Source organism: Chroicocephalus ridibundus, chromosome 3 (genome assembly GCF_963924245.1).
Source record: "Chroicocephalus ridibundus chromosome 3, bChrRid1.1, whole genome shotgun sequence".
Taxonomy (NCBI): Eukaryota; Metazoa; Chordata; class Aves; order Charadriiformes; family Laridae; genus Chroicocephalus; species Chroicocephalus ridibundus.
The window spans coordinates 11,956,254-11,967,717 of NC_086286.1; the positions used below are offsets into that span (position 1 = coordinate 11,956,254).

Sequence of the window (11,464 nt, forward strand, 5' to 3'; positions counted from 1 at the left end):
AGCTGCCTGAAACTGTCAGATGGTCCTTTATTATTGACCTGATTCATATCTAAACCAGGGAGGTGAAAGCTGTCTTATCCCATTACTAATCCCCTAAACCAGGCCCTTCCAATACCTTCTCCTTGCTACCCCCTCCTCATCACTGCAGCAGGTGGCTGCAAGGCGAGTGCACATCCTTCTGGGGTTTCCCCGAAGTTTCATGTCCCTGCAAAGACAGGGGTCCCCAAAAACCACCATCCGCTGGCTCGGGAGCCGTCATCAGCTGAGGAGGGTCCACCAAAATGTTGCCCGTATCTGTAAGGACTTGCAAAGCTTGCCCCCGTGTCTGAAGGGGACAGCCCCAGGCACCCATCCCATCCCTCACGATGCCATCCCGTAGGGTGCTGCAGGGCACGGTGGGTGCCTGACGTAGCGCTGGAGCAGCCACAGGGAGGAGGGGACACCTCAGTGACTGTCCCACTTCCCCGTGCCCCCAGTCCTGCAAAGCGCAGCGGGGAGCAGAGCGCAGGGGACGCGGGTGCTCCATCATCGGCTGCGGGCAGCACCCACCCCTGGGACGTGGGTCTGCAACGGGGCCGGGGTGCAGTGGCCTCCATCCGTCCTGTCCGGAGCCCTCCTGGAGGGGCTGGGTGCTGGAGCAGCGGCTAGCGCAGGCGCCCTGCCCTGCCCACGGGAAGGGGGGGAACCCCGAGGAAATTAGAGCAAGGGGCGATGTTTGATGTTCTGCTCTTTAAGCGATTAATAATCTTTCGGCGTCGGAGAATCAGCTGAAAATCTTCCCTGGAAAATAATGAGCAGAGAAACATTTACTGATTAGTCTAATCCCAGCTAATCCTATCTGATGAGCATATATCAAGATATCCTTTAACTGATTTATTGTCCAAAGGAGCGGTGGAGATGCCCCTCTCCACCACTGCCGGGAGAGCCAGCGGTGGCCGCACGCGTGTCCCCCCCACCCTGTCACACAGCCCCATCCCAGGAGCGGGCGCATCCCCCGTCCTCCCCCCGGCACCGCCACAGCCGCCCTCCGCCCCGGGCGGCAGCGCCGTATCCAGGCCACCTCGCCCAGCGCGGGGAGATTTAATCGCTATTTCCATTTCTGCATCTATCGGCTTTCTCTTGGGTTTGAGCTTTTATGTTTCATAAACTGATTAGGAGCAATTATACGCGCTTTATCCCCAAACTTTCCAAATGCCTAGGCCATATGCATATTTAAGGCTTCATCATCTCTCCCAACAGCTCAGCCTGAATGTAAACTGCTGAAATCAAGCTGATTCTGGGACAACGTCAAAAATTAGGGTTTTATCCACTAATATCTGCTCGGACAGGAAATTTGTTGTGGGTGGTGGCTGGATTATGGCTTCTAATTACTGTGGCAGATCCTCCCTGCCCAGCAGTGAAAGTCTCAGATTCCAGCAAAACTGCGGTGAAACCACCCCGGAGAAGCGCAGGTGCCCAAGGGGACCGTGGGGTGCTCTGTCCCCATGCGGGGGGGCAGCCCTGGGTGGGGATGCCCCCAGCATCCCTGCATCCTGGGCACATGGGGACCCCCAATTGCTTGGTGGTTTTGGGAGTGTGAGCCCCATCCCCACATCTCCCGGTCCCCTCACACCCGTTTGCCTTTCCTGGTGCAAAGCGTGATGGCCCAGAGGGTCCCCCTCCCGCCAGCCCCCAGCGCCGGCCACGGCAATTATCCTAAATGAAAGTTATTGTTCTGCTAATCCCGGGAACAGCTTGCGAGGGGAGATTTGGGTCTTTCTTTAATAATGCAAAGTTAATGCGGAGTCCCCTTGTAATTATCTTTATCAGAAGGACCCTCGGTTAATCTGACCGTCCAGCGAAGGCCTGGATCAGGCGGCCCATGTAAGCCGGTTGTAAATCGTTTCCATCAACAGATGAAGGGAAGGGGGGAAAAAATTGCAGCCCAGGTGCAAGAATCTGGGAGCAAAAGGGAGCACAGAGGCCAGGCACCTCGAGGTGGCCCCAGCCCCGGTGGCAGGACACCTGGGGTCAGGGAAGGTCCTGCCCCACTGCCCCCAGCCGTCCCCAGGGTGCCGAGTGGAGGGACGGAGCGGCTGTGTGGGATGCCCCGCCTGGGATGTGGGGCTGAAGGGACACGGGGTGGGATGGGGGATACTGGGGAGGGGACCTGGGGAGGGCACTGCGTGTCCTTGGAAGAGGGGACACGGGGACATAGCATGGGGGTCCTGGGAGAAGACCCAGGGAGGGAACCCACGGGGATGTGAGGGTGGTTGACGGGGGAGCTGGGCGGTCGGGACCGGCGAGGGGGCTGAGGGGGTCCTGGGGGAGGGATTGAGGGCGACCGAAGGGGACCCGGGGAGGGGACCCGGGGGGACGGCAGGGGACACGGCGAGGGGCTGGGGAGGGCCGAGGGGCGGGGGCCGAGGGGAGCGGTGGGAGGGACGGCGGGAGGGGGGGGCGGGGGACCGGGGCGGTGGCCGGGGGCGGCCGGGGGAGGGGCGCGGAGCCGGTACGGCCGCGGGGGGGGGGGGCCGGGGGCCGTTAATCCGGGGATTGGGAGCGCCCCCCCGCCGGCCCGGGGTGTGATTGGAGCCGGGGCCGGCGGCGGGACGATAAAAAGGGCGGCGGGCGGCGGTGCCCGCTCCGGGCCGGGCCAGGCGGCGGCGATGCCGGGCCGGGCGGAGCCGTCGGTGGGACGCGCGGCGGCGGGGCCGGTGGCGGTGCCCGTACCGGTGGCACCCGGGGCGGCGGCGCGGCCGGTCGTCCCGGGGCTGCGGGCCAAGGGTTTCGCCATCACCGACCTGCTGGGGCTGGAGGCCGAGCTGCAGCCGCCCCCCGGTCCCCCCCCGGCGGCCGCCTCCGCCGCCGCCGGTGGCTACGAGGGCGGCGGGGCGCTGGGGCTGGGGCTGGGGCTGCTGTGCGGCCTGGGGGGGCCGGCCGCCCCCTGCCTGCTGCCCGCCCCGCTGCCGCTGCTGCCCGCCCGCGGCCCCCGCCCGCCCCCTGGGCCGCCGCCCGCCGCCCGCCGCCACAAGGAGAACATCTCCGGTGAGCGGGGACGGCGACGGGGGGCGGGGGGGGGGGGGGGGGAAGGCGGGGAGCGCTCACGGGGACCCCCGGGCAGAGGCGCTGCCGGAGCCGCTTCGCGCCTGCGGCCCCGGGCACACGCGGTGGCGGCGGCGAGCATCCTCCTGCTCCCCGACCCCCCCCTTCCCCCCGGGATGGCGGCACCGGTGCGGTGCTCCGGGCTCGGCCGCGGGCCTGATGCCGCCGCTTGCTATGGGAGGGGACCCCCGCCCCGGGCAGGTTTTGGGAGCTGGGTTTGTTCCCCGCTGCTCCCCGCGGGAACCTGACTTTCCTCAACATCGCCCCCCCCCCCCCCCCCCCGGCCCCGCATTGCTGCTGCCAGATGAGGACAGTCTGTCCGGGGACGCCAGCGACCTGAAGATGTCCACCTCCCAGATCAAGAGGAAGAAACGCCGGCACAGGTAGAGCCCCAGAGCGGGGGTCGTCCCCGTTCTCACCTCCTCGCTGCTGCCACCAGCCTCCCGCTATCTCTCTGGTCCCCAGGCCGGGGCGGTGGATGTCCCCAAGGGAGCCAAGAAAGAGAAGGGCTGCAGCTCGGGTGGGGGGAGGATTTTCGGGGGGAAAACCCCAGCGAGGAGTGGGCTGGTAGCTCCGCTGCTTGCCCAAAGGGTCTGGACCGTGTCACAGGATGTTCCGTCCTCTCGGCAGGACGGTGTTCACAGCCCACCAGCTGGAGGAGCTGGAGAAGGCTTTCAACGAAGCTCACTACCCCGACGTCTACGCCCGGGAGATGCTGGCCGTGAAGACGGAGCTGCCGGAGGACAGGATACAGGTAGGTGGCCGTGATGGTCCGCTCTGCCGGTGGAGTCTGCGGGCTGCCAGTGCCCGGCTGGCTCGTCTGCTCTGTGGCCAGTGAGTGTACAGCTGGTGGGAACGTGGTGGCACTGCAAATGCTGCAGGGCACCTGGGGGAAGGGGTAGCAGCTCAGTTTCTGCCGCCCGGAACTGAACAGTCTCCAAATGGAAATGCAGACCCGGGGGACAGAGCTGGCCCCAACAGCTGCTCACCACCAGCAGCTCAGCTCTGTCCTCCGGAGACCCAACTCAGGCAGGAGCTGAGAGCAATTCAGGAGCTGCTGGGCCAAGCTGTGTCCCACTAGCTTGCTCCCTAGCTTGTCCCTTTGAGGGACACATGGCATTTTAGGGCCTGATCCTGCCCCACTGTGGAGCAGCTTGAGAATGGGGTGGTGGTCTGGGCAGCAGGCAGGTTGTATCGACACCTCTTGAGCCTTCAAACGCAGGCAGGGGGTGAGGAGAGGGACCTGAGCGCCCTCTGTCATCATCGGTCACTGCATTATGGACCCCTTTTTCTGGAGAGGTTGGTGCTCCCTGTGGAGGCAGCAGAAGGGGCCCTGTGGGCAGGCGGAGCGTAGGGTGACTTCGGCTGGGATCACCCTCCCGTGTCACGATCAGCCTGGTGTAACGTGTGCTCCCTCTCCCCCCCTTCCTCCCCTCTCTCACTGACACCCACGTGTGTGCCCTCCCTCACCCTCCTCCCCACACACCGCCCCGGCTGCCCTCCCACTGCCGCCTGCGCGTCCGCATCCCCAAACCCCTCCACACACCCCTGTGGCTGCCCCTTTGCCCTGGACACACGCTCCCCCGTGCCCAACGGGCCCTGGTTTCCCGGCCGCGGTGGCCATCTCCTCCCCAATCCCACCCCTTCGTGCTCTCCTGGCTGTTACCCCTGAAGGTTTGGTTTCAGAACCGAAGAGCCAAGTGGCGGAAGCGGGAGAAGTGCTGGGGCCGGAGCAGCGTGATGGCTGAGTATGGCCTCTACGGAGCCATGGTGAGGCACTCCATCCCTCTGCCTGAATCCATCATCAACTCTGCCAAGAGTGGGCTGGTGGGATCCTGCGCCCCATGGCTGCTGGGTAAGTGGGAGCTTGGGGCTGGCGGTGGCCAGGGGGCAGGTGTGGAGCGAACGGCCCTTCCTCTTTCGTATGGCCATCCTCATCTTTTCCCAGAAAAGAATGAGGCCTCAGCCATGAGCTGTACACAGGCTGCCAAGCGCCATGGCTTTTCCGCTCCCTCCTTGGAAAGAACAGCTGGGAAAGGGAAAACCTTTTACCGCCGTGTCAGAGAGGTGCCTGCACCTGGTTAGGTATCACTTTCTAGTGCTAGCAGCCAGCATGAGAGTTGCAGGGCATCTAGGAAGTCATCACCCTCCCTCCACCAAACTGAAGTTAACGTTAATGCTGCCTCAGAGCTACCCTCTGCTCATACACAGCCCTACACCGAGGTGACACTCAAAATCCAGGGTGGGATGGGCCATCACAGCACCCTTCTCCCTGTAAAGTCTTCCCTGCTGGGGGAAGGTACCTTTCCTGCAGAGGAGGTACAGACCAGTTCTGCCCCAAGCCATCCTTTTGGGCTACAGAGAGCAGGTGGCAGGGCTGCGGGTCGGGAAAGGCTGGTAGCTAGCATGAGTTTTCCTCGGGATGCAAGCGAGAGCTGAAGGAAGCAGCAGGATGGCAGGAGGTGATGCCGAGCGGTCCTGGGCAGAAATAAGCAACCGGCGCCCTTGGCTGTGCTCCCTCTCCCCTCTGCAAGGCATGCACAAAAAGTCCATGGAGGTGAGCAGGAAGGCGGAGAGCCAAGAGAAGCTGGCAGATGGCTGGCGAGCGGAGCAGGAGGAGGAGGAACTCAAAGGGAAGCAGGCCAGTTCCCAGAGGGGCTCCGACAAGCTTGGCCCCGAGAAAGATTCGGAGGACACAGCCATCGACCTCTCCAGGACAGCCAAGCACGAGAAGAGGGGCGTACTGCGGCAGTGCATCAATGGGGACCCCCCCACGGAGCAGAAGGACAGGGACCACTGAGCTTGGGCTGCCCCGGAGGAGGCCAGACCTCGCAGCTTCCTGGCGAGATAATAATATTTATTGATTTATTGATATATATATTATTTTTTCTTAAATAATTGAACTTTTATCTGAATTCAGGGCATTTTAAAACTGAGCACACACATCCCCTTGTCCCCTCTTTCAAGCTGTTCACTTCTCAGCAGAGCCAGGGTGGAGGGTGAGAGAGGTGTCCCTGCGGGGCCAAAAGCGGTGCGAAAATGAGACCGCATTGTGGTCGGCATGGACCGTTGCTGGGGAAGAACCACCCTTCCCCTCTGGGCTGTGAATGCTTCCCCGGCCAGCCAGGAGCACAAGGAGAAGCAACGCGACGGGAGCCGCTCCCTTCTCAAACACGCGGGTGCGAAGACGGTGCAGGAGTTTACAGACGCCTTCTCTGAGCACTTCCACCCCTGCCCAGTGCCCGCCTGGCAAGTCCCTCCGCTTCGAACACACAATCCTTCCACCTGGAGGAGCAGCAGGGTTTTTAAACGCGGTAGGGTTCATCCTCAAGCTGGTGTAACCTGACAGGGTGCGCCGGTTTATACCTCCTGAGGATCTGGCCTGCCAACGCAGCCTTATCACTGGATTTACACTGTGTAGCTTCCTTAACTCGTATTTGGGAGAAGGGGGTAAAGACATTTTTGTTTATGCAACAGTTTTGTACACTCTCGAATGTTATCTGCCAGACTATGCATAATAGAACAGACCTTTTTGAAAACCAAGCCATAGTACCCCAGAGCAATTAAACAATTTTGTGAATTGACATAAGAAGATATTTTGTAATTGTCTGTAAAAAGTGTTAATGTCAGAGCTGTTTCTTGGTCGTCCTATATTTATGTCTAAAAGCACTTTAGTGATCTGGATTTTTGAATGTGGCTCTTCCCGTTTTGTCCACCATTTATTTATTACACATCCATAAATAAAATTGTGGTGTATCTTTGGTTTTCATGCTCTGCATTGCAATTCGTACCTTCCTTTGGCACATCTCGTGGTAGTTGCCACCTTGGAGCAGATCCTCCACAGACTCATGCTTAAACCGGGCTGGAGGGCTCTGCGGAGGCAGTGCAGTTGTTCCAAGGGGGCAAAGCGAAGCCCTCGTGTGTCTCCCCAGAACCGAGGTCTAGTCCAGTGGCCCTCCACATGCCATAAGGTGGTTGATTTCTGCCGGTCAAAGAGCCAAACCACGGCTGATGGGTTACGAGACGGTCCGAAACAGGGAACGTGGCCAGTCCTTGAGGGAAGCCACAGGGAAAAAGTTGCTCCAGTCTTCCAAGGGCCGTTGAAAATCCTCCTCAATAGAGCGCAAGTGTGAGGTTTTTCTGCCCCAACAGCAGGAAAGGCGCTCTGCCTCTCGAGTGTCTGCGCAGGGCTCCTCTCCTCCTTCTCCGCTCCTGCTGATCCTGCCGCTTTGGAGGATGCGGAGCTGGGCCCCGTGTCCCCACGTCTCTTGTGGCTAAATACAAGGAGCAGTTGCTCACTTTGGCTAGGTGAACGCATGGTGGCAGGTACTGTTGGGGGCACCTCTGCCTCCCGGGGAGGCACGAAGAGGAGCCGTGTGGTCCCAACCGCACAAGCACCCCCAGCGAGGCACAGGGGCGTTGTGGCCACCCGACTGCCCCACTCCTGGCTGTGACAGGTCCTCCTCTCACGGCTGGGCTGAACTGGCCCACGCACATGCCGCGACAACAGCTCTCCTGGAACAGCTCCAGTTTCGTCTGCTGGCCAAAACGTAACGGAAAACTGTCAGAAGGTTTTATTAAAATCTGAGTAATTCCAATTTGGAAAGTTTCCTAATACAGCTCAGGGGGGTGTGCAGCCATGTAACGATGCTGTCACCTGTCCCCCGCCTCTGCTGCTGGGCCCGTCTCCTTGCACACCAGCAGCCGCAGGCTGTGCTGGGCTGGGGGGAGAGCGGTGGGACGCTGGCTGGGAAGAGCAGAGCAATAAAAGTGGCATCTGCAGATTTCCTGCCTTTCCCCTCCTCCACTCAGCCAGGCCCCGCTGGGCAGGAGCGGGGGGAACATATGCATGGCAAATACAAGCTTTGCAGCAAAAAAAAAAAAAATGTTTGACTGGGGAGGGGGCCGGGGGGGAGCGCGGTTCAGGGAAGGACCAGCCAGGGCTTATTGCAGCAGCAATTAGGCTCGCAGAGAGCCGAGACTTAGCACATTGGAGGCCTAATCCTGCCTGAGCAGCATCTGCAAACCTTTTATTTGGGCCGTGCCATGCTGGCACTGGATGCCTGCAATCATTTTTTTTTTTTTTTTTTTTTTTGCCCTGCCCGCCTGCAGATGGCCTGGCTCTTCGCCTTGCGCTGGCTGCAGCGCTGCGAGAGCAAGGAGGGCCAAGCGTGTCACCGCCGCAACTGCTACACGGGGAAACGCCGCAGCCCCGGCACCGCGCAGGGGGCAGACAACTCTCCCGGAAGGGTCTGGTGGGCTCCCAGATCTCACCTCACACTGTGAAGGGGGAGTCGCGGTGAGAGCTGCTGGCCCAAGGCACTTTTCGTGTGCTGGGAAGTAACTGCGGGGTTGTCCTGGTTTGAGGTAAAACAGAACCAACTTTCTGTTCAGTAATTTCACTTCTTAGCTAGGCCTCTTCTAACGCTCCGAAATTAAGAGCATATTGTGCCGAAAACAGTCCGTTCTCAAAGTGATAAGACCAATGTTTACAGTTTGTGCCAGGGAACGGCACGCAGAGAGGCTCTTGCTTACACTTATTGCTATAACAACCAAGGTCAGCTAATTTCATTATTTGCCCCATTGGAGGGTCGGAAATGGAAAAGCGTAGAGGGGTCCCACCTGCCAGGAGGAGCAGACAGGACAGGGGACCCAAAATTGACCAACAGGGGTATTGCATCCCATCTGCCCCATGCTCAGTATAAAAGCTGAGGGATAAAGGGTCAGCTCTCTCTTCAATGGCTGACACCCGAGGAGGACCCTGTCTGTTCATCTGCCTTTGATCCCAGTCTGTGGGTTCCTGACTCCAGCTCTGGAACCCAGTTCCCACCCGTCGCTGAGTCCAGCCCAGGACTTCCCCAGTGCCTGCCGGTGACATCATCCTGGGAGCTTAATACGGTTTTGTATATACTGTATCTATTTCATTATTTTCCTCCTTATTTTATTATTAATATTTCATTAAAGTAGTTTAGCTTCTTCTAAACTCGTAAATCTCTTTATCTCTCCTCCTCCCCTCCGTGTACGAGAGGCTGGGGGGGAGCATCTGTCGATGGCCACTGGCCAATTTGGCCAAAACCACGACAGGGGTACAGCCAGGTATGCTGGGGCTCAGACGTGCCCTTGCTGCTCCATTCACAGGGCGAGAGCCCGGGGAGGCCACATGGGTGCTGGTGAATGACAGTAACTGCTTCAGGTTCAGCTCCCGGTTGCCACCAGGAGATGGTGGCAGAGTCTGGTGGGGCAATCGTCAGAGCAGGGACAGTCAGTCACCTCTTAGCTGCCTGTGCTAAGCCTGGCAGGGCTGTCCTCCGTACGTCATGGTGGTTGTAGCAGCACTAGGAGCAGGGCAGCATATTCTTCTTGTTGTTGCTTCAGATTTGATCCATCCCGAGATTAGCAGTAGCCAAACCCAGCCACTGCTCCTGCCAGTGCCAGTTCAGGCCAGGGCTGGTCACAACAGTGCGACAGAAGAAACTCTGACTTATGGCAATGGCTGACGCTTGCTCACATCTCCACTGCTGCGGTGGGTTTTGCCCATGTAAGACCCAGCAGCAGGTGACCACACCACCATCTTTGTGACCACACCAGGGCCTGGGTGGCTTGAGCTTCCCTCTGTGGGCGGCCCTGGGGGTCCCTCAGCCACAACAGCTGAGTTTGGTCAGGCGGGAGATCCCTTCGATGTGGCAAGAGGAGTTGGTAGCACCAAAGCCCCTGTTCAGTAGCCAGCGCTGACACAGCTTCACTTCAGTTCATCTGGGCTGGCGCCCGCCCTGGCACATCCAGATCTTTCACAGTGCTGGCCGGGGACTTAAGCGATCTGCTAAACCAATCATGGAAGAAGGGACGAGGAAAGGGAATAAAATGAGACTATTTTGGCACGTCTCTTGTCTTTTACGGGATTGGAGGCTGACTGACAGGCATGCACGTTTAGGGGTCGTGGAGGTGTCCTGGTGATGAGCCCAGAGCAGGCCAGAACAGACAAGGCTGCAGGGCTGCATTTGCGGAAGCATCTTCGTGGTGCCATTTCTGTACAGCTTAGCAATGTTAATTTCTAACTGGTATTTTGTCCTGGCCCATCCTCCCAAGCCGCTGGCTGGATTTTCAGATTGGGAGGTTAGGAAGGGAGCAAAGAACGTTTTGCAAGTGCTCCCTCGTGTGGAACTGGGCGCTGGGACACAGCGAGCACCCCAGGAACAGGGAAGGCTGGCTGGAGTCCTGGAGGAAACCAGAAGCCTCACTCCTTCCCCTTCATCCCAACAGACCCCTGTCCGCCTGTGGGGTGACACGCAGGGGTGTCTGGATGGAGAATTAAAGAATCGAATCGACTGTGTGGGGGTTGTTTTTCATTACTCACTTCTCGGATCACCAGCGGGCACTCGGTGCAATGATCAGCCCCTTCCCCAGAGCAAGCCGTCTGGGTTCTGGCAGAGGGCATAGGTACTGATCAGAAGGCTCCGACTTCCTCCAGACTGCTCCTTTCCAAGGTCAGTTCAGCATTAGCACCAATACAACCGCATTCGTATGAACTATGTGCCTGTGTTTAGCCCTGGGTGTGTGCCATTTCCCTCTTATTCCAAGTTCTGCTGGAGCGAGGCTCAGGGTGGGCAGGGCAGCAAAGCCCTCACCCCACTTTTGGCCCCATTCCCCCTCTTTCCCACCACAGTGGGAAAGCGGTATTCCCTAGGGGTCAGTACCAGGACCAGTCTTGTTCGATATATTCATCAGCCACCTGGATGAGGGGGCAGAGTGTACCCCCAGCAAGTTTGATGATGACACAAAACTGGGAGGAGTGGCTGACACAGCAGAAGGCTGTGCCACCATTCAGCGAGACCTGGACAGGCTGGAGAGTTGCGTGGAGAGGATCCTAATGAAATTTAACAAGGGCAAGTGTAGGGTCCTGCACCTGGGGAGGAATAACCCCCTGCACTGGCACAGGTTAGGGGTTGTCCAGCTCTGTAGAGAGATCTGGGAGTCCTGGCGGACAGCAAGTTGACCATGAGGCAGCAACGTGCCCTTGTGGCCAAGGCCAATAGTCTCCTGGGGTGCATTAAAAAGAGCGTGGCCAGCAGGTCGAGGGAGGTTATCTTCCCCCTCTACTCTGCTCTGCTGAGGCCACATCTGGAGTACTGTGTCCAGTTCTGGGCCTCCCAGTTCAAGAAGGACAGGGAACTGCTGGAGAGAGTCCAGCGGAGGGCTACAAAGATGATCAGGGCAATGGAGCACCTCTCTTCTGAGGAAAGGCTGAGAGACATGGGGCTGTTCAGCCTGGAGAAGAGAAGACTGAGAGGGGATCTCACCAATGCTTATCAATATCTAAAGGGCGGGTGTCAGGAGGATGGGGCCAAACTCGGCGCCAGACTCTTCTCAGTGGTGCCCAGCA

At 59.2% G+C, this 11,464-nt stretch overlaps 1 protein-coding gene across 2 annotated transcripts; it reads left to right on the top strand.

Moving 5' to 3' along the window:
* The first annotated feature begins 2,579 nt into the window (after nucleotides 1–2,579).
* Nucleotides 2,580–6,829, top strand: VSX1 (visual system homeobox 1). 2 transcript variants are annotated; one of them, XM_063328009.1, is made up of 5 exons: nucleotides 2,580–3,027; nucleotides 3,389–3,467; nucleotides 3,715–3,838; nucleotides 4,759–4,939; nucleotides 5,619–6,829. In XM_063328009.1, the coding sequence occupies exons 1-5, from the start codon at nucleotides 2,649–2,651 to the stop codon at nucleotides 5,882–5,884; spliced, it is 1,029 nt and encodes a 342-aa protein (XP_063184079.1). In that variant the 5' UTR covers nucleotides 2,580–2,648; the 3' UTR covers nucleotides 5,885–6,829. The 2 variants fall into 2 exon arrangements, with proteins under 2 accessions (XP_063184079.1, XP_063184080.1); XM_063328010.1 differs by having other exon boundaries at nucleotides 4,771–4,939.
* Nucleotides 6,830–11,464: the final 4,635 nt, after the last annotated feature.